The sequence below is a fragment of the Musa acuminata genome, chromosome BXJ2-1, assembly GCF_036884655.1.
Source record: "Musa acuminata AAA Group cultivar baxijiao chromosome BXJ2-1, Cavendish_Baxijiao_AAA, whole genome shotgun sequence".
NCBI classification, from domain to species: domain Eukaryota; kingdom Viridiplantae; phylum Streptophyta; class Magnoliopsida; order Zingiberales; family Musaceae; genus Musa; species Musa acuminata.
Genome location: NC_088338.1, coordinates 15,370,072 through 15,393,096, shown reverse-complemented (window position 1 = coordinate 15,393,096; position 23,025 = coordinate 15,370,072). Strand labels below are relative to the sequence as shown.

At 37.3% G+C, this 23,025-nt stretch overlaps 2 protein-coding genes across 3 annotated transcripts; one reads left to right on the top strand and one right to left on the bottom strand.

Moving 5' to 3' along the window:
• The first annotated feature begins 1,423 nt into the window (after positions 1–1,423).
• Positions 1,424–11,120, top strand: LOC135599005 (synaptotagmin-5-like). Its single transcript, XM_065093625.1, has 13 exons — positions 1,424–1,639; positions 2,755–2,859; positions 2,943–2,993; positions 3,128–3,248; positions 3,932–4,053; positions 7,579–7,680; positions 7,757–7,831; positions 7,968–8,047; positions 8,129–8,279; positions 8,355–8,585; positions 10,211–10,510; positions 10,590–10,703; positions 10,780–11,120. Exons 1-13 carry the CDS (start codon positions 1,535–1,537, stop codon positions 10,924–10,926), a joined length of 1,704 nt encoding a protein of 567 aa, XP_064949697.1. The 5' UTR covers positions 1,424–1,534; the 3' UTR covers positions 10,927–11,120.
• A 281-nt stretch (positions 11,121–11,401) lies between these two features.
• On the bottom strand, positions 11,402–21,566 carry LOC135599006 (phosphoenolpyruvate phosphatase-like). 2 transcript variants are annotated; one of them, XM_065093626.1, is made up of 10 exons: positions 21,408–21,566; positions 20,750–20,950; positions 18,121–18,321; positions 16,581–16,692; positions 14,827–15,050; positions 14,311–14,449; positions 13,987–14,207; positions 12,086–12,207; positions 11,807–11,968; positions 11,402–11,718 (listed from the first exon to the last, which is right to left on the bottom strand). In XM_065093626.1, the coding sequence occupies exons 2-10, from the start codon at positions 20,918–20,920 to the stop codon at positions 11,616–11,618; spliced, it is 1,455 nt and encodes a 484-aa protein (XP_064949698.1). In that variant the 5' UTR covers positions 20,921–20,950; positions 21,408–21,566; the 3' UTR covers positions 11,402–11,615. The 2 variants fall into 2 exon arrangements, with proteins under 2 accessions (XP_064949698.1, XP_064949699.1); XM_065093627.1 differs by having other exon boundaries at positions 21,412–21,561.
• Positions 21,567–23,025: the final 1,459 nt, after the last annotated feature.

Here is a 23,025-nt window from a genome sequence, read left to right as displayed (position 1 = left end):
TTTAAAAAAAAAAAAAATTGTGCAATTTTAAGCTTTGTATAAAATATTATAATTGAAAGTAGGTAGATAGATTAGAAATATTAAAATTTCAGAGTTTACAACTCAATCGAGATTTATGCTATCAAAAAGAGAAAAAGCCTTACAAATCATCCATAAACAAGGAAGAATTAGATATAAGAATCACGATAACATGAAGAATTAGAGATAGAACACTTGCCTTTAGAAAAGGTTATTCCAAATGATGATGAATTAGTCCAAAATCTTCAAGCTAAAAATAATACTTCTCCTTCAATTCCTTTTCTCTTCTCTCGTGCAAGATAAGATAGAGTGTAGCAAGTTTCTAATTTGATTATTTTTTTACTTTTTCATTTTATTTTTTTTTCTCTTCCACTAACTTATCATGAAAACTTTCACAAATTATATCAAAATTCAAAGATTCACAATTAGATCTCTAACATCAATTTTTAATATAAAATTATTAAATTTATATTAAAAATAAAAAATAAAAAAATATATTATGTAACAGAGCAACTAGTGATATTAAGGGGTAGTAGAAAAGAAAATAAAGGGAAAAAATAGTAATCAAGGAGTTATAAAAAAATAAAAGTATATTTTATTATTTTTATAGGGGTTACAAATAGTATGTTGTAAATAACAAAAGGATTACCAAATAGCAATCTTCTAAGATAAAAAAAAATTAAAATAAAAAAAATTGAAAAATTCAGTCCATAATTACTCCAATAGACAATCTAAAATTATCGGGCAAAGAATTGATTGCCATGTCTTGACCGAGACAGCGACGGACCCGACCTAATCAGCGAGACCACCACCCACGTGGAAAAGCCGACGTCATATTAATCAATTTGAGAACGAATAAATTTTCGACCAATAAAAACAAAAGATAAATGCGTACGGCATATATATATCCTAAGCGTGGATGCATATGTGAATGAAACTTTTACGAGATAAATTTATTATTTTTGGATTTTGTAAATAAAACGCTCAAAGGAGAGGATTTCTTCATTTAATAATTTAAATAAACTCCTAAACAAAGCAACGGATTTAAATCCAAAAACAGTCCCATCCGTCACGTGACAGTCACCAGACGTCGCAGCCATTGAAATCTCGCGTCGACACCTAGTCTGCTGAGGTGGCAGTTCTTGAGCCGTCTTAGATCCGTGACAGAACACCCGAACTCTCTTCGGCGCAACGAACGTTCCCTTGTCGCGACGAAACGAACAAAGACAACTAGGCTGCTCAGGTGGCAGTTCTTGACATGAGAACACCCGAACGCCCTTGGGCGCAAGTAACGTTTCCCTTGATGCCACGAAACGAACAAAGGCAACCGAAACGGGCGGCCCCCATAAATTAAATGAATCCCGCTCTCGCGAAGCCGAAGCGATTCCCGCTCTCTTCGCTTCGTTTCCTTAATCCACGGAGGAGAAACTCTTAGTCAGGAAATCCAAATCCCTCCCCCACCTCCCCTGATTGGAGACGTGCAGCCGAGAGCTCCTCCGGCTGGCCCGCCCGCCCCATGGGATTCGTCGTCGGCCTCCTCCTGGGAGTCGTCGTCGGCGTCGGGCTCGTCATGGTCTTCGTCCGCTCGGAGAACGCTCGATCCAAGAGCCGAGGACAGCTGGTACTCCTCGTTCCCCCTCCCCTTGCGTTGGTTCGATGCCTGGTGTGCTTTTACGTGCTTCCGTGGAATTGTCGCTGCGTTCTTGCCAGTGCATTGTTCCCCTGATTAGTTGCTGCTGCTGCGAAGAATCATGCCCACTTTAATCATCAATGCATATCTTACTGTTGGTGGGACGGTAGATCCCCCGACCATGGAAACTAGAACTACGACGAGAAATTAAGAAATGGGTCACATTGAATTATGGTTTGATACTTTGATCTACTCATCCAACTTAGCTGAAATTAGATATCTTAGGAGCATTTTGATAGCTTCATGTAATCTAGGGTTTGGGCATATTCTTATTCGTTCTTTCTTTCCCAAAAATATGTTGAAAGACTACAAGAAAAATAAAAATTACAAAGTAAAAATCGGATGTGGTCCGAACATGTCTTGCATTTTTAAGTGTAATCAAGGTGGGCATTTGAGACGAGGTTCTTCTTGCTTTGTTGTGCCCTTGAAGCTGATTGCTATTTTCATTTCCAAATTACCCTAGCTTGATCCGGCCTAGGACCTGACCATAAAGTTTTATAATCTTAGTAGAGTCAGTTGTTTCTTGTGTTAACAAAGCGAACATCTGAACCTTGTTCTCTTTTTTTCTTTACTTGCTGGAGAAAGGAAGTGTATATTTTCTCGACTCTCAGTACCTAATGTTTCTTCTAATAATTAAATGGTTCTAACATATTTCTTACCTTTTTTTTTCCTAGCTATTTGTGTTCCAAGAAAAACTTTTACTGTATTTGTGTTTGACAAATTGCATTTAGATGCTTTGGATATTTAAAATTTTACTGATTTGTTAAAGATGGATGAAAAATGAGATCAGGAAAAGGAATTGGGTGGAAAATTTATAATCTTAATCAGCCAAATAATTTAACTGCATGCTTGGATTAGGAGAAAATTTGTAAATGTGTTAGATAACATTATTAGATCTAGAATTCAGTAATAATGGCGTTATCTGTTTTAACCATGCAACTATAACATTGAATAGTGGTTTGTTCAGTGGATAAAGATTTCAATTGACGCTGTACCTTGCTTTGAGGTACTCATAACTGAACTGAATGTGAAATTTCTTGTTACAGGCTGCTTCTGTAGTGGCTTTCGCAAGAATGACAATTGAAGATTCACAGAAACTTCTGCCAGCTGAATTTTACCCTTCATGGGTTGTATTTTCCCAGTGTCAGAAGTTTAGTTACTTTTACCTCCTACTGAGCTTTTAATGTTTCCCCTTTCTCCATATATATTGATTTTGATCTTGTTATTCTTACAGCTGAAATGGCTCAACCTTGAACTTACCAAGATTTGGCCTTATGTTAATGAGGTGCTCTTTTACCTCCATTAATACATGAACTTACCAAGTTCATGTATATCATTCCATGATAGGAAATTTTATGTCATTCAAACTGCTAGTGTCATATTAAGGAGTTGGTTGAGTTTGCAATACAATTGCTACAGGCAGCATCCGAGCTGATAAGAAATTCTGTTGAGCCAATACTAGAACAATATAAACCAGCCATCTTAGCTTCTCTGAAGTTTTCGAAGCTTACTCTGGGTACCGTTGCTCCACAATTTACAGGTGAGAAATATTTTTGGCATATATAGCAATTGAGACTCTTTGATCCATGTCTTGCTCCTATTCAATTTTATGCACTAAACTATTAATTCTTCTGACATTCCAGCATAAAATTTCAAAGGTAATACGAACCTCGTAGAAACTTTTCAAGGCACTTGATTTTTTGATATGTGCTTAATTACCTGGTTTCTACAAAACATACTATCCTATTGTTTTTTTTTAAACATGATTATATTTAATTTGCTCTTTGCTTTTATTGTTTTAATTGTTTTCCTTTTTACTTTCTATTTTATTATAAATGTTTTTGTTAATAAAATAACTTGTATCAGAAGAAAGATAGGGCACATGGCTTAATGCCCTATTTTTCCTAATTTTACTAGCCACATTGTGGTTTAATGATCAAGGTTTAAAATTCTGGTTGGATCGTACATACCAATCAGTATTTATTGGTTCGACAAGGATTGGTACCAGATTATATGACTTGGTATTGGTCAGTATTGTTTTATTTTTATTGTTTTGAGAAAACACTGGTATAACAGTGTGGTATCTGTCCGAAAGGTGTTGAGATGGATATTGATGGAAATTTAAAATTTTAAAGTTGACATCCTCTGCAACTGACTATCCTACAAGAGAGTTGTCTTAACCTTTACAATTAATCACCATAAAGATGTAAATAATTTTTCTAGGTGTTTCAATCATCGAGGAAGATAAATCTGGGATTACAATGGAGTTGGAGTTGCAGTGGGATGGCAATCCAAGTATTATACTTGATATTCGAACTAGACTTGGTGTGGCACTTCCTGTACAGGTAATACAGATAATATTTTTTGCACCAGATGTCCTTTATTGGCTCTTTGGTCCCTTTGAGATGATACACGCTCCACAATGCAAAACGTAGAGTTGCACTTAAAGCTTCTTAAATCCTAATATATATTTTTTTTTGTGAAAAAAAATATTGTAGAAGATATTATGTATTGGCTCTAAGTTTTATTGTTAATTTGAAATTGATGCTGCTTCTGATACTTGATTCATCACTTCCCTTCTTTTAAACAGTTCCAATAGTTTAGAGAAAACTTTGAGTGTTGCTGCTAGATGCATGAGCATAGACTAAAAACCGCTAATATAATATTTCTGTATGCAAACTACCTTTATGAGTTTTAATAAAAATAACTCTTTTGTACAAGTTTGCTTTGAGGTTTGCAATTTGATATTTACAGTTGATTGTGGGTTGAAAGCCAATCATAGGTTCTCTAAAATCCTCAATGGAGGTTCAGTCTTGAATGGAGCTTAATAGTGAGCTCATTTAATTAGAAAAAGATTATGTTGTATGTTGAATTCTTGTAGCTTTTAGATAAATAATTAAAATCCATGTTAGAGATAGAGACACCATCCAGATTGATGTCTGGATGAGTGAGTGCATCTTGCTATATAAGGTTCTAAATTTTAACAACTACCAGTTTTCTACACAATAATCCTGATAACTTTTCTTTTTTGTACTTCTTTTGCTATTTAATAGTTGGGAATTTACGGCATTGTTTTTGTTGTTGTTTTGCTATTTGATCTCATATTTTGCCTGCATGTTTCATTTCATATGGTCACAAAAACATATTGTTAAATGCAAGGATTTTAATTTTGGTACAGAGTGTATTGGTCATGGTCCAGACCACTATGGGTCCGAGCCGTACCTAGTCTTAGTGTGTTAGTATGCTGTTATGTACTGAGTTTAGGAGAAAGCCTGGAAAAAATGCTGAAAATTAAAAAGTTTATTGTTTGGTACAAGTCCTTTATCGAGTGGCGCAAATGGTTACAAGTCTTATACCATATGGTATAAGGCTGTCTCAGATGGTATTGTAGACCTAAGTGATATTCTCTTTCATTTTAAATGTTTTTTGATATTTAATGTAGTTACAAACAATCCTTCACAGATTTGAAATCTGAAGCATTGGGCGATTACCACAAAATTAGTTTTTTTTTTTCAGACAATAAACACAGATAGCATTTGCCATGCCTGGCAAGAACAGGGTATATACATTAGGAGATGTTGCAATGTGACAGCTTATGCAGGACCATGTAATATTGTTCTTTTCCATGTTTTTTCTGGTTTATTGTCTAGCCATGTTATTAAGTTCAAATCCTGCATGTGCTGGTCACTGTATATGTGGATACACCACCTTTAGCTTCTTCTCTGATGTGCTGTGGCTGTGCTAGTTATGTTCTTGCACTCACTTCTATATTTGAGGCACCTTTTGAGTAATGTTTATGCTGGATAGCCTACACCATGGTACTGTTGACAGCTACATCATAGTGATTGGCATGCCTCGGGTTAGAAAGCTCAGCTTTTGACCAAGCACTGTGAGTCATGCCCATGTCTGGAAACTCATATCTGCATGAAGTCACATTATGCATCCAACAGCAGATGCAACACCAGTAAGAAAGTTGTTTTCATTGAGTGTTTGAATTATCTTAGTTGGAACATTTGGACCACGTTGATTGTTTGTGTTCTTTATTTCTCCAAGTCTTTGAAACTGATTAATCTTCCTAAAATGCAATAGAATTTCTCTAAGTACTCATTTTGTACTCGCTGAAGGTGCTGAGCCATTGTAAGCTTTTAACGCTATTGTGGTTAAATGTAACTAAAAATTCATTGAAAAAAATTGCTGCACAAATAAGTGTGACTGTCATAATAAGAGATGGCAGCAGTGAGTATGGTCGGAAGGAGTGGCTTTGGTCAAAAGTATGGTAGGAGGGGTGGCTTTCAAGTTGCAAGTGGCCTAAAATTCTGCATATAGGCATTTTGGTTACATATGGAAATACAATTTAGAGAGCTTAAGTTGCAAGTTCTTTCCAATATTATTTTGCTGATGCACACCATTATTCAATATAATTAATAAAAAAATCCCTGCAGTTAGGAATGCTCTTATATTGTAGACACCAAACAGGATCATCTCTCATTTGTTTGATAAAATCCTTGCTTCTTTTGAGACCTAAAAATTGATTAACTGTGAAAAGAGAAGGTTAAAAGAGTTTCCATTGTTACATAGCCTTAAACTTGTTGAATCTTGGATTTTGATGATAAAATCAATTGATAAATTAATGATCTAATCCATGTGTTGAGATAAATGATGCAGGACTAACTATGTGGAAAAAGGAAAAACAATTATAGTAGAATCGAACGTTGGGCCAGAGTCAAAGATCGGACATCGGGTTGGAAGAATCAGAGTATGCGCTGAGAACGGATGTTGTAAGAGTCAATATACTGAGGATCGGGCGATATGCCGAATATCTGAATGATGTGCCGGAAGTTGGCCGGAAGCTCGTCGGGAGTTCATCGGAAGTGTGCCGGGAGTTCGGATGAACAGTTGACGTGCCGGACAACTAGATTGCTTGATTGTAATTAATTTAGCCTTAATTGATTTAGTTAGGTCTTAATTTGAGTTAGGTTTAGGAGAAATCCTACTAACTCAGTTAGGGGCCAATTGGGCCCAAAACGGGATTGAGTTGGGTCGGATGGATGGTCTACTAGGCCACTTGGAGCCATGCCAAGCGGTGGCACCACCCAGGGTGGGCGGTGGAACTGCTTGAGGCTCAGCCTCCTAGGTGGTCTGGGTAGTGGTACCGTCGACAGTTAATACTATTATGCGGTGGTACTGCTAGATCCCAATCTCCAAGGCTCCGTCAAGTGGTAGTACCGCCATACTGGGCGGTGGTACCGCCCAATAATGGCGGTGGTACCGTCAGTACCCCGAAAATCTGGGATGACACTTTTTGGCTCCAATTTTGAGGTTATTGGGGCCTATAAATACCCCACTCTTTTCAACATGAGAGAGCAACAAAGTGTAAACAAAAATCTTAAAGTGTTGGGGTGTGAAAGTATTATAAAAGTGCTAAGCGGCCTCCTCCTCCCTTTCTAAGTCTTGTGATCATTCAAGTGAGGTGTGAGGTTTGTAAGAGTTGCCTCCTAAACCCGAAAAAGGAGAAAGTGTTGTAAGAAGGTGATTGGTCTTCACCTATTGAAGGAAGACTATTAGTAGACGTCGATGACCTCGACAGAGGAGGAATTGGAAGTGGACGTAGGTCACAACGACCGAACCACTATAAATCCGGTGTGTTCTTTCTTTATTGCTTACTTTCATTACTTAGCTGCACTCTGCATTGTTCATTTACTTCAAGTCAACATCTTTTGGATACGATTTCTTCGTTACATTTTTATCAACTCGGAAAGATTTGGAATCGCAATCGTAATTTTTATCGCTGCACTAATTCACCTCCCCCTCTTAGTGCCGTATTGATCCTAACAAAACTGACTATGTTCTTATTGAATTTCTCAAACTAGGTGAAAAACATTGGCTTTACAGGGGTATTCCGTTTGATTTTTAAACCATTGGTGCAAGAGTTTCCTTGTTTTGGGGCTGTTTCTTATTCTTTAAGAGAGAAGGTATATTTTTTAAAAAGCTTAATTTTTACCCCTTTTTCTGTGGTTATGTAACTTATCACAGATGTTTTAACTGTAGAAAAAGCTTGATTTTACACTCAAGGTGGTTGGTGGCGACATATCATCTCTTCCTGGTATTTCCAATGCACTTGAGGTTTGGAAATCTCCAACCCAGCACACCACCTCTTTTATCCAAAAAAGGGGAGAAAGAAAGAAACAATACAAAGTGGGTCAGTCCTAAACTTTTAATTACATAATCTTTCTAAATGGAGAAGTTTATAATTGTGCAGGGAACAATTCGTGATGCTATTGAGGATTCAATAACATGGCCAGTACGTAAAATTATTTCCATTTTACCTGGAGATTACAGGTATATTATATTCTTATTTGTTTCATGATAACAGAGTCTCATCTGTGATGTAATATCAATGACTACTATATTTTTGCTTAGTGACCTAGAACTGAAACCTGTTGGTATACTGGAAGTAAAGCTTGTGCAAGCAAGTGATTTGACAAATAAGGATGTGATAGGGAAATCCGATCCCTTCGCTGTGTTATATATACGCCCATTGCAGGACAGAATGAAGACTAGCAAAACTATTGTAAGTTTACAAAGAGATTTCATTTTGTTTAATGAATATTTTATTTTTCTTGATTTAACTTTCTATTCCTTGCAGAACAATGATTTAAATCCTATCTGGAATGAACACTTTGAGTTTATTGTCGAAGATGCAACCACTCAGAATTTGACAGTAAAGATATATGATGATGAAGGGTTACAACCTCCTGAATTTATTGGTTGTGCTCAAGTAAAGTTAAAGGATCTTCAGCCTGGAAAAGTTAAAGATGTGTGGTTGAAACTTGTCAAAGATTTGGAAGTGCAGAGAGACAAGAAGGATCGTGGCCAGGTTAGCTTGCACATTATAAGATGTTACTTTTTTTTCTTTTCTGTTCTTCCTTCCAGTTCATGATTGAGGAAGCTCAAGAATATGGCCAGAGATTTTATAGCTCAAATCATGATAAGATTAGGCAAGAGGATTCTCCTATAATCCTGCTGGCCTTTTTGGCCATTGAAGTACATTTGACTGATAGCAACTTTAGAAAATCTTCTACCTGGAAGAAATCCAGAAGAAGGAACAACTAGCTTGAGTATAGGACGGTAAGGTTCATATCAAGGACAGTGTGCCAAGGAACAACTCTAGGGAGTTACAATACTTACCTTCTCCCCTTGTCCTGCCCTGTCCTGTCCCGTCCTGTTGGTTCTAGTTTAGGTCGGATGTGCTAATCATGCTATAAAAATGTTAGGGCAGGTGAACACAAAAAGATGTCAATACCTTTGAAATGATATTGTTATGTTTTTCATCTAATCGAACTGGGTGGTCTAGTGACACATGATCTTTTGGCCTGCATATGATGAGAGGCAGTCCTAGGAAGAGTGACTGACTTTTGCCTTCCATGTTTCTTAGTTCAAAATTCACTGATTCTTCTTCCTAGTCTCTCTCCCTATCTCTTTATTAGCTCAGGTGCTCTTTCCATCGTCGGGGTCTTAGGAATGTTTGAAGTTTCATGCTTGCATTTGCATTCATATGTGCTCTTTCCATGCTTAGGAGGTTGCTTTTGGTTATTTGAGTTATTTTTTACAGCCAACTGGTCACTTCTGTTGTGAAAGGTGCCTAGGCTAGGAACTGGCATTGACCTGTTCATTGTCTTGTGGCATATTTTTGGAAGATTACATATTATCTACTCTAAGATTGTTAATATTGTAATTTCTTGTAGTGGATGTTCTGTTTTTCTAGTTTAAATGTATGTTATATACTTGTATGTAATGGAAGCACACATGACTAGCAACAATGTGGGACACACTGCTCCTTGTGCATCTCATATGGCCTTCCCACCTGTTTGTTTTTTTCCCCCTTCTTCTCTTGGGTGTCTCAACTAAGAAAGTTTCTAAGCCAAATTTTGGTGTTCAGACATCATGGTCGGGGAAGGCAAGGTGACCTCATATACTTTCTTCTCCATGATCACTTCTTCCACACTTCAAGGAACATGGAAAGGATCAGTGTTTTCAATTTTAAGTTGTGTTAGTGTAGAGTCAACCATCTAATCTTCTTGAGTTATGTTCTTCCATGATTTTTTTTTCTTTTTTCCTGGGCCTGTCAATATGGTTCATGATATGTTTTCCTCTTTTTGGGTTGTGGTGCTGACTCACATCGACAGAAAAGACTAGGATGGTGCTATCGGTGGTGATCTTTGATGCCTTCCTAATATTGTGAACTTCTAATCGATATTTTGAAACGTGGTCATTTGGCTAGATTTTACATATTCCGTTAGATTCTTAATCTCTTCATCTGCACTCACATTTTAAATGCATATATATTGACATGATTGACATCAAGCAGCATGGTAAACACTATGATTTTGAACTCTTCATATATGTTTGTCCGTAGATATGTATATTAAAGAGATGTCATGTAAGCCAACTAGGATCTCTGGCAGTGTTCCAAGTTATCCATTCTTTTTTTTATTACATCAGGTGCACCTGGAGCTGCTATATTGTCCTTACGGGATGGAGAATGAGTTTACTAATCCCTTTGCTAGTCAAAACTTGTCCATGACTTCTTTGGAGAAGATTCTTAAAGGTAGCAGAAATGCAACTGACGCTGCAAGCATAGACCGGACAGCAACTAAACGGAAAAAGGAGGTCATAGTAAGAGGAGTGCTTTCTGTGACAGTCATCTCTGCCGAGGACTTGCCTGTGATGGATGTTATGGGAAAGGCAGATCCCTTCGTGGTGATTCGCATGAAAAAAACCGATACAAGGAACAAAACAAGGGTAGCTTCCTGACGCTCATGAAAGTTCTGCAACACCTCATTCTCTGTTCACCAAACATGAGACAGTAAGTTCTTTGCAGGTAGTAAATGGAAGCTTGAATCCAATCTGGAATCAGACCTTTGACCTTGTTGTTGAAGATGGTCTGCACGATATGCTTATATTGGAAGTTTGGGACCATGATACATTTGGGAAGGTGCGCTATGTTCTTTGGCGATGATGCATTGAGAATTTTGATGTATAACAAATATAAATCTCATTTACTGTCGTAGGACTATATGGGGCGATGCATCATGACGCTCACAAGGGTTATAATGGAAGGGGAGGTCAGAGACAGATTTCCTTTAGAAGGGACTACATCTGCAACGCTCCAACTGTATCTGAAGTGGGCGCCACAACCCATATATCGGGACTGTTGACGAGGATGGGATGGATCTCTCTCTCTCTCTCTCTCTTTGCTACCTAACGTTTTGGTCTTCCTATGGGTCCTTTTTTGCCATGGAGATCGGGGCGTTGAATAAAATTCAGTTGGTTTTATTGTAAAATGAGGCCATAGTTTGCTAGTGTAGCGTGTAAAATTACCACCCTAACAAAGATGGGTCAGTTTCGCTGTTTCCCAAAACAAAGGCTGGTCAGTTTAAGCTTTGGTGGCGCCCTCAGCACTCATCCTTAATGGTACCTCCAAAACTTAACTTTCCGGTCTTTGCTGCTTACGATGTTAATTTTTGGTTGGGGGAGGGGGGGTACATTAAATAACGATATCCCATTCTCCCATTTAACGAGAGAATTAAGTGGGTGATGGATTAAAGAATAAGCTGATGATGGTCATAAACGATTGAAGTATATGCACGCATAATAGATTTAAAATGAAACCTCCAGGGACAGGGCACCAAATTATGCACAAATATCTATACATATCTGCTTCTTTTTCTGATCGCAGCCATTTACATCATAAACAACAACAACAATGCCAAGCAGTCTCAAATGTCTGTCTGGATCATGTCAATTTCTCACCAAATTGTGCCCATAACTTTTTACATGTATGGCTTTGCAGATATAAAAAGGTCCTCCTCCTCCACTTGCAGTTAAAAAAAAGAAGAAAAAAGTATCAGGCCAGAACGGGGAATAGCTCTTCGTATTTGGCAATGAGGCTGGCATGACCTGGAAACTTACGGTGCTTTTTTAGACTTCTCCTCCTCCTGTTGCTTGCCCTGCACAATGATATTTCCTAAACATCATTGATCGTTGTCACTAGCGGAAAACTGAAATGCAACCCACTATGGAAGGAAGTGCACCCACCAGTACTGGTTGTGGAATATGATGTGGTCTGTTGGCACATGTTTTCCGTCATCATTTCTGTTCCAATGGTACAAGGCATGGGTTCTATTCTTCAATTCCAATGTCGAATGCCCATAACTTGCCTCCCGATATGCAGAGTAGTCAGGTTGCAGCTTCGAAAACCTTCACATTTAGACACCATGAACAAGTCGAAATTATTACCTCTGTCTGCTAACAGAAGAAAGAATGAGTTCCAAAATGAACAATTACAAACTTCTTTTTCGCACACTCTTTAGCTACCTTTCAGCAAGACCTTCCTGATTTCCTCCATCTCCAACAGTTATATAGACAGGTGCTGATTTGTCAGGCACAGGATAACGGTTACCAGAGGTGATGTTGTAGTTGATATTGGACACACGATACTACAATGAAACTGAATCTATTAGAAGCAATATAAAACTGGATATTTAGCATGAAACAAGTAGCAATCGGTGAAGGATGTTATAGGCATACGGAGAGGAGAATATGTCGACTTGACTCCAAAGTAAAGTTGGGATGCAGAAATATGCATAATAAACTGACCCAAAGTGTGCATTTTCGAAGGGTAATCTAAAAGACATCAATCCCCCCATAAGAATAGGTATTACATGCATCTTTTCAATTTATACAATCATAATGATTCAATTTAAATAGGCTTTTATTTGACAGAAAGCCAAGAGATGCAAGTATGGTAATACATGTTGAACAATCAATAGCATCTTGTAAATAACAATTTGAAACTCTGCACTTATCCAACTTTCTTTATAAGGGCTTCATATAGTTGATGGATGACTATAACAATAGATCATCATACATGACCAGAAACAAAAACAATTCTGTGCAATTGGTCACATTATCTACAGTCTGTACTACATGAGAAAATAAAGTTGTGGGCATAGCTTAACTAAACATCTGAGTACACAGCAGATGTTTGATGATCAACGGCAAATACGAAATCTATAAACAATTGCATTATCTGGAAATTAAATGCACACAAACACGATCGTATAAGATGCCAACTGATCATAGTTTATGAATATAATAAGATTTGTTCGGTGGGGTAAAAACATACACATTCATTAATGTGCAACATCATCACTAAGACCCCTTTTGATAGACGGTCAACATTCATCAATGTTCAAAAGGTGGAATCCTTCAACTCGGTCTTGGAGCTAATTGTTGACAAACACTGGAAAATGCATGAAGTTCAACTACTTTTCCGTCCATGGTTCATTGAACACATCACTGGCATCATATCTCCTTGTGGACAATGATGTCCCTTGGATTTTCACCCTGAACCCTAGGGAAGAAGCAACTTCCAAAACTCTATACCAATTTCTGTGGGGTGGACACCCTGACAACAATGAGGGGTGGATGGATGGGCTGGAAGGCAATGTGGGCCCTCAACATGATGCCTAAACAAAAACTGTTTCTCTGGAAGTTATTATGGAAGAGACTTCCTATGTCAGATTGTCTTTCCAAAGTTACTCACTCTTATCCCTTGCCATGCCTGGTTTTTCACCTTGGCACTGATTCTTGTGGACATAGCGTTTTAATGTTGATAGGCGTTGGAGGTATAAGCCTTAATTAAAGATGATATAACATCTATTTTTCATATTTTGAGGATTGGGTACATGGGGCGTGGCTTGACGAAGCCAAGGATATCTTTAAGGATTCTACCAATGTGCTCAAGTCTGTCATAGCTAATACTTTGTGGCCGATCTGGAATAACAAAAATAAGAGCCTGTTTTGCAACATTCATAAAGCTATTGATCCCCTATGCTGAATAGTAAGCCTTAAGAGATGGGCTGGAATGAGCTAAACAGGAGTTATCACCAAACATTTGGGTCAAAACTGATACACAGCTATGCAGATTTTGAATCATATGGAAAGGTCTCATTGGTACTTAAGGAAACTATTTAGTGATGTTTTTGAACTAGGGAAAGAGACCATTGTTCTGAGATGGTCTCACATTCCTAGACCAGAGAATTATGCTGCCCACAACCCTACCAATATGGCAAGGCTTACTGGGATTCCACACTTCTAGGCTATATCCAAAGAGTTCTGTAATTTCGTTCATGGTTCTTAATTAATGGTCATTTTTGCCAAAACTAAAAACTGCAAGTAGTGTTATCTAGCAGCAAAAGTGGAAAAGAAAGTACCGATCTCTCGTAGGCATGCACGTGACCAGCAAAGACGATGTCAACCTTGTAATGTACAAACCAACTTTCAAAAACAGCCCGCATGGCCTCACCCTCCATATAATGTGCTTCATTACTATTGTACATTGGAACATGCATGAGAACAATCAGCCATGGTGTTTTTTCTCTGTTGACTTGCTTCAGCTCTCCCCGCAGCCAAAACCATTGAGGAGTATATTTAACTGATTAAAAGTCACATGTTAAGGACCAGTACTCCATGAGTATACTTTCTAGAAATAACCATACAAAAAAGGGTGGATGTACAGAGAAAGAAGCTATACATACCAAATGGTGAATAACTCGAAAGCACAATAATATGAGCAGATGCACGCCTAACTGCATACCAAAGTGGAGAACTGCTTTGGGAAGCCACATAAGGTGTTGCGAATCTGTGCATATAAGGTTTGAAAGTGGAAACTTCTCCCTGATTACAGAAAAGAAAACAAAATCATCAGTGCGATAAACTGTACTGGTGAACAGGCTTCAGAGAATTCTTTTTTTCCAACCATGCCGATGTTCATTTTCTTTTATGCTGAACCTTTACCCATTTTAAGGACTACCAAGCAGATCTAGATAATACCATCAAGGGAATTCTTTAATTATTTAGTCATTAATTTTCTTTAAAACAATTCCAATCAAAATAATATTTTATATTGTCTGAGAAATCTTGGAAACTTTCACTGCATGATAGCACCAGAGCAACTTTTGAATCTTCAACAACATGATCCTCATATAAGTAGTACACAAATACAAGCACAGGATAGATGTTAGTTGATTGTGGGTATCTAAAATAGGAAGTACCAGATCAGGTCTGAAGTCTATGTCATGATTTCCAGCAGTCCAAATCCATGGCTGATATGCAGCACTCTTTTCTATAAGTCGACCCCATGAATCCCAGCGGACACCATCATTATATTCATACCTATCAGCATACGAGAGATCTCCAACAAACAACACAGTCTGTCCACCAGTTTGCATATAATGCTCCAGGGTGGAAAGTGAGTTAAATGTCTGCCCCAAATCACCTAGAGGAAAGAAAAATGAGATATAAGCAATCACTCTAGAATATTAAGCTGCATCTATCTACATAACATCAGAAGTTGTTGAAGCATAATTTCATGTGAAAGATAAAATAGGCTTTGCTGATTATTGAATTTTGGATGAATCAACACATCTTGGCGGTTCAGATCCTCAGAAAGATATATAAGATGTACTGACAAGGTGTGAATTTTTTTCTTATTTTAATTTCATTCCTTAACCCATTCTTTCAGACATATGTCTAACATTTGTAGGCCATGAGCAAGTATTTGAACTTTCAGTTTATATGGATCCAATACTGTTTTGGCAGCTTGGCTCTATAAGGATCAGACAACATCCAGTTTGTATTTAATTGATACATGGAAACAAACACTTGATTAAATTCTAGTAAAAATTTAACAAATACAATGCTGCAAGATTAAATGTTGGTGAAAATCTGACATATACAGTGTTAAAACACTATATAAGATCATTCTAAAAGAAATTTAGGTTTCCACTGGTATTTTTTGTTCTCAGTTTCACTAAGACTTTGTCCTTAACATTCAAGATCTGAGACAACTAAATTTAATGTTATAAAAGATAAAATATGGCATACACATAAAGAATTTGAGCTCTAAATGTTAAGAAGATTAAATTTCTGAGATACCTAATGCCCTAATAATTTCTTGTTGTAATAGAGGGACCTCAATTTTCAAAATTATAAGAGATTGGTACAAAGATTGCCATGGACGAACTCACTGTAATCTTAATCATTGAAGCAGACTCAAAGCATGATAGTGCAACACAACTGATCAAAGTGCACTGACATCCGCTTGGTTGCAAAGCATGAGCCTAAATGATAACCATCCACTTGGCTACAAATATGCAATCCACCAAAGGAACTTCTATTATACTGTATAGCAGTGTACCGGCTGCACTGACACATCAAAATTTTTTGGTAGTTTTCTTATTACTGTACCAAGGTGCACAACAACATATGGTCTAAAAATATTCCAATATGGGTATCAGTACTGGTATCTTAAAAGATTATCCACCGATCCTCTTGAAACTTCCAATAGAAGAAGCCCTCAAATTTTTTTCTCTAACAGCATCTGGGATTATCTTATAGGATTGCCTTATAGATTAGTTCAACCAGATTTACAAATTTGGCTCTAATTCTTAATCAATCCTGACAACAGCCAATACATCAAGGCAGTAGTGGAACCAAAAAATTACTATACTGAAACAGAAGAATAAAGAGTACCCAGTCTAAACAAAGACAACATAGCATTCAAAAGACAGATAAGCTACTCTATAGATACCTACAGTTAACATATCAACAAAGGATCCTAATTTATGTTGTTTGCTTGTTAGTAATTGTTATCTTGTCTTGAGTACATATCATTCATGACTAAATTCTTTCACAGCTAAGGTACAAATCAACGCCTTCATAAAGATTAATAACTGATTATTTAATATCCCTTAAATTGTTCTCAAAATAAAAAATCTCTTGAAAAGTCATATAAAAGGATACCCACCTATAATGCCAAATATGTATGGAGCATCTGGATCAATCTCAGGAGGTGTTTGGAACCAAAATTCTCGAGCAGTGGCACCTGTTCCAATTCTATAATAATATTTTGTGTTGTACTGCAATAAAAAAACCACAAATGTATCAGTTTGAATACTGTTCCAATACTGAACCAATTCATCTACAGCTTCTGATTGTTTAAAACACATCATATATACACTATAACATTCATTCTATCATATATTAGTGCAGCATCTCCCAAAAAATGACTTCACTATATGTGTGTCTTAAACTATCAAAAAAAAATTCAGTATCAACCTCTTAACACGTTACAGGAAAAAAATTTAAGACTAGCAAAAGATGTCCCAGTTGGTCATTCATGTGCCCACAATTATGTACGTAAGATTATAAATTTTCTAGTATGAAAAATATAAGTAGCTGGAATTATATTTTTAATAGAATGATCATATTCATATCAGTGATATACCATAAAAGCATGAAGTACTATAATAATAATAAAATATTTCTCTTTTTCTCTTGTCGTAAATTAGCACCAAGCAGCAAAAAGTAGAGTTTATGACAATGTCATTTGCAGTTGTATTGCAGAATATGCAAAGTTTGTTTCTCCAATATTCCTTCTCTGTATTCACATTCTTTGTTTCTCCAATATTCCTCAGAGATCTCTACATTTCTCTTTCATCTTGTTGTTTCTTCTATGCACCAGAGCCTCTTTCTTAGTTCTTGTTCCCAAAAAACAACCTAGATCTTTATAGAAAGGGAAAGTGAAAAGATAGTATCTTAATTCTTAATCTAATCTATGACCTAAAATAAAGTAAACCTTCAATCCCTTTCTCTCGCTATTTTGAAACTCAATGACCCACCTGCCATCCTATTTATATGCATCACTATCCATATGTCAACTCTACCCAAACTACATCATGAATCACTTATCTACCTTTATTTTGTGATACCTTCTTTTTCTTCTTCCAAAAATTACCCAATAAATTGCTGTGTGTAAGCAGTCCAGTAACTATAAGTTCAACGTATATTTTCATTGCCCTTATATCCACAAGGGTCATTTGAAGAAGCAAGCTAGGTTCATCTGAACTTAGATAAAGACTCAAAAGCATCATCCACTGATTGATTGCCTTAACATGGCCAAGGGGCAAAACTTTCATATCAACAGACAGCATGTCAAAAACTAAGAAATCTGTCTAAAACCAGTCAACACAGGTCTAGTTGATCTCCAGAATATGTTTAGTACAGTAGTAAATAACATTATTACTAAGGTTAAAGAATATAGTTGATATACTCGACAAATGTTGGATAGTTTCTACGAATGCATGTGCTTATATAAAGTAATTGGAAATCCATTTTAATGATGAATTAGTTACCATTAATGGTCACAATTAAGAAATCATGCACCTCTTACTTCAATAAAGATCAGGAGGCAAGTAGGAAACACTTGTGATGTAGCCTATATTGTTAGAAATGATATGCACAGTGACTAAATATATGGTTTATATTCCAACATGATAAATTAGTACCTCCAGTCCATCAACAAGGCAGTGATGAATATATCCAGATTTATAATTGTAAAAGGTATAGTTTGTATTTTTCCCTTCAGCTTTATGCTCAAATTCATGCTCCACTGCACCATACCAAACTTCGCTAGTGCCAGGTTCAGATTCTGTGACCCAAGATATTATTACAGCTTTTCCATCATAATCTCCTTGGGTAATATGGACCTGAACCACAAGAAGAAATTGCTTTACAATAGAAGATTGTTCTACAAGAAAGTGCAAGTTTTGCCAGTTCAGCAGATCATCAATGGCATCTTTCATACAAAGCCAAAAAACAAGAATAATTACCAGATATAGCAAAAAGAGATGAGATAATACAACTTCTAGCATCAAAAAGAATCTGTTCAGCTGCTTAGTTTTTGTAAATTCCAGATTAGCTTGGGACAGTCTCGTTAAGAAAATGAAAGAACTGCAAATTACACATTCAACATATCAAGTGGATGCCAACCTAATGCTTGATGTACTAGAATCAGTCCTCAATACTGAGGACCATGTAAAGGGAAAGAAACAGCAGACCAGTTTTGGATTTGACTGCATGTTATGTATACACCTGCACTATTATTGGTGCTTCATGCATCTCCACAAAGAGAGGACAAAGGTTTAGTTTCAAATTCCAAGGAAGGATAGGAAGCCATATCCAAAGACCAGGGTGGAGTCTTCCAAAAATTGGTTCCTTAGCCCCCTTAGTCAGTGCAGTCCCAAAGAGGAGCACATTCTCAATATTTTTAATGAAAATTGGATTGCTCTCTACACCACCTAATGTCCGTTGGAACTTCATAGTTATAAACTACAAACAGAAAATTCATGAAAACAAAAAATCAATAAAGTCATAAACTACAAACAGAATCTTATTGACATTTTCATAAAAACATAAATCAAATGCTTTCATAAGCATTAAAGAAAGCAGTACGGAACACAATACTCATCTGCTATGTAAAAACACATCAAAAGTACTAACTACATTTGCCCTGCAATCTGATTCCAGCATACTAGAGAAGCCTGTATGATGAAAAGCTGGTTCTTTGTGACTGGAAACTTTGAGAAGAACCAAGACTATAGAAAGTAAAGCTTCAAAAACAGATGAATGAACCTCAATCAGCATATCAATTAATAGCTCTGTTAGAGAAAATAAATTATATTATTGAAGATACATCAAACTCTCTGTTGCTAGTTCCTCACAGTGAGCTCCATGAAGGTTCTCTGTATGTGCCACAATTGCATATGACTCATCATGGCTTCATATTGCATTTGAGACAACCACAAATGCATTGTTAGACTCCCTAATCTATGAAAAGAGATCCCATTATGTAAGCATCCTAGGAGGAAGCTAATAAAGAAAGAGGTTCATTGAAAAATTTGGCATATGGTCAAGGTATCTGCAAAGCAAGAAAACTAAAACATTTCTGTATATAATCACCTCATGCCCACTACTAGGCATGTAAAACACTTATAAAAAATCATATAACTTTCCAACATAATTATTTGAGAAATTATTAAATTGACGTCAGATGACAGCGTTACCGGGTAACGGATAATGTAGGATTAAATAAGGCCTAGCTACAAACAATATATGATATAGAGCTCCACTTTGATAAAACAGCCTAGACACTAATGCCAACATCGCATGGTCCTTAAAGCAAATCCACCATGCAACAGGCTTCCCTGACCCTACCTCGTGCTCCCTCACCTAGTCTACTTATCTTGACTATATGTCAAAGACAATGGATGAAGCAATGTATAGACCAAGTTATTTTAACAGGTAAATGCTTAAAAATCTGAACTCATCAAATCAAAAGGTAAATGTTTAATAATCAACAGTGTTTGTTACTGATTGGTGCTGTCTTTCCAAACAGACCATTCAAGGAGAGAGAGAGAGAGAGAGAGAGAGAGAGAGAAGGGGGGGAGGGTCAGGCAGAGGGAGAACACACTGAATTCTAACATGTTCTGTCTCCCAATGAGATCATAAAAGACTAGAGGCCAAAGAAAAAAAAAGCATCAAATTGCAGATGAACACAAACAACACCAGAACCCATGGTAAATTCATTTTTCACAAATATAGCCTATTATTTGTTTAAAGGTGACATCTGAGTCCGAGGGCTTGTGTTTCTTTACAAAAACTTTAGTGAAAATAAATAAATATGAATGAATGAAGGTTTACCTTAATTTTGTCCCCAAATAAAACTCTAATGGGCAACACCTATGGATCACTTTATCTAAGTCTGTCGTCCTACATGATTGAAGAAAATATAATATGGAAATAGTAATCCTCACAAGAGCATTACTATTTGACATAAATAACGTAGACAGACACCTATAGGAATGTGTCAATAGACCTTACGACAAAAAGTTAGTCAAGATATTCTAGTGATATATAATTTAGAATACTGTGCTGTCAGTAAGTTAGTAGATTGACCTGTACCAAGGTAAGTACGTAACAAGTTGAGACATACAATGACCACAAGAAAAGCAACTAATGGAACAAAGCTGACTAAATTGATTAAATGCTGATTAATCTTACACTTCTCAAGCGCACAACATTGGTTATATATAAATTCAACTACCCCTGAGTGCCTCCGAGAGACATTTATTGTACCTGCTGCGGAGCATTATAACCATCTGGAACTACAAACGCTTCATTATCCAGAGGGATATCAGTAGACGGCCATTCAGAGCGCGTGAAAGAACTTGTACGCCCAGAAAGAACATCGTTCACAAAGCATACAAGGACCATATACAACAAGAGTAGCGAGCTGCAAAGACCCATAGCCTTTAGCAAATCGGTGGTGGCTTCGACCTGAAGACATGAGAACCCGCGTTAGTTAGTTATATTTATTTAGAACAAGAAACGTTAAAGCAAAAGATACTGAGATCCTCTAGGCCATCATCTCCACACGCTGAGGCGATGATCCTCGCTGGGGTCCCAAAAACAAGGACAACCGAGAAAACAACGAACTCTGCCGATCTGGCGAGACAATGGTTATCATTCGACTCCGCAACCATAAACTCCCCAGATCGGATCAAAAACACAAAACTATTCGTCTTTCACGCAGCCATCAAAGCACACGACACCAGAACAAAGACCTAGAGTGTCATCGAACATCGATTTCAAGAAACACTAACGATCCACCACAAGAAAAGGCGGAAGAAAAGCGAACCGATATCCGACAAAACGCACATCGGAACAATCACGGGATTCACAACCGAACAACAAGATCCAAAGGTACGGATCGTTGAACGGGTTGAAGAATTACCTACGCGCACGAACCAGGGGCTACAACAAGGGGAGAGAGAGGATTAAACCACCAAATGGGCGACAACTGCGATCGACATCGCCGCCCTCCACCGGTTTCAGATGCCGGAGAAAGGATTCCACGAATATATAGCAAGAGGAGATATCGGGGGGCGGAAGTGAACGAGTTGTTTCCACGCCACTCAATTATTTGGGGATGAATATTCTGAATACGTCAGCTCAAGAGAACGAGTTACCACAAATACCCCCGAGTCCCTGTGTAATATTACAATCGTGGCAGTGATGTAGTTCGGTGTCTTCCAATCGGGAGAGGGATGTTTTGGGCATTTTGATGATTGCGTTGATTGGTGTTTGGCACCACCTCTTGCGGTGGTTTTGGATTTGGTGTGTGAGATCCGATCACTCTCCTGTACCGATAACCCCCCAGATAACCGTTTGTCTTGGGTACAAGATTGCCGATGCCGAATCACTACCGTCCATTCTCATACTGTCGGATGTGATCCTTGTTGTAATTACAAATTCCATCGATCTATTAAAAATCAGAGCCAGTCCGACAAAAGAAAAGAGAAGGAAAAGCTAAGTTTGTATTATGTCGGAAGGAGTTCAAACGAAGGAATGGCTTAAATGGTTCCAGATGAATCATAGTCCATTTAAGTGATGAGTCAAAAGTACGACAGATGTCTGTCTATCACTATCCTAGCGGCGGTCATCCGATTGCTTCCCCACAAATAATTCAAAAACAAATTAAGATAAAATAAAAAGCCATTATCGTCATATATAAATATATATATATATATATATATATATATATATATATATATATATATATATATATAAAGATTAACTTTACGTGCAAGGCTGGGCTTCATGGTGTTCCTTTCTTTACGTGCTCGGCCAGAACTGCTGGTACAAAGGGACTACAATCCAGAGGGGCCCTGAGTCACGTGATCGGCACGTGTCCATGCAGCGAGGAGAATTGTGGGCTGAGCCGCAGGGGCTGGGCGCCGCCGGCTTGCGGTGAGCTGATCCAGCCGAGCTGGGCCGCGACATGCCGACCCTCAGGCCTCCTTCCAGGCCGCACCAGCCTCTAGCTGAGCCGATCGAAGCCGCCTGCGTAGGGCCGCAGGGCGCTGGGAATCCAGGCTGGACCGACCCTGAGTCTGACTCAGGTTGGGTTGAACCGGGTCTAACTAGCATGGCCCGACCGGCGGTCAGACCCATCACATTTCAATCCCGATTTCTTCTTTTAAAACATAAATTAAAAAATAAACTATTTTAAAGATATAGTAAGACAAGTTAATCAATGTAAACATGACATTGTAATGAAGTCAAGATCGATAAGCAACTATATTCGATGAACATATGAAATTCTTTAATTAATTGAATAAGTCAAATTAAATATTCATCATGCTACAATATTATTAGTTCAGCTAAAAAGTAATTTGATTTAAAATTAAAGGGCATGAATTTCGTGAAACTCATTAATCAAATAAATCAACATTTCATTATAATTGAAGTAACTTAAAGAATCATGGTTCAATATTTAAATTAATTAAAATGACACTCGAAATCATACATCCAAAATTTTCAAAAATAATAATAATTACGAGAATTTAAAT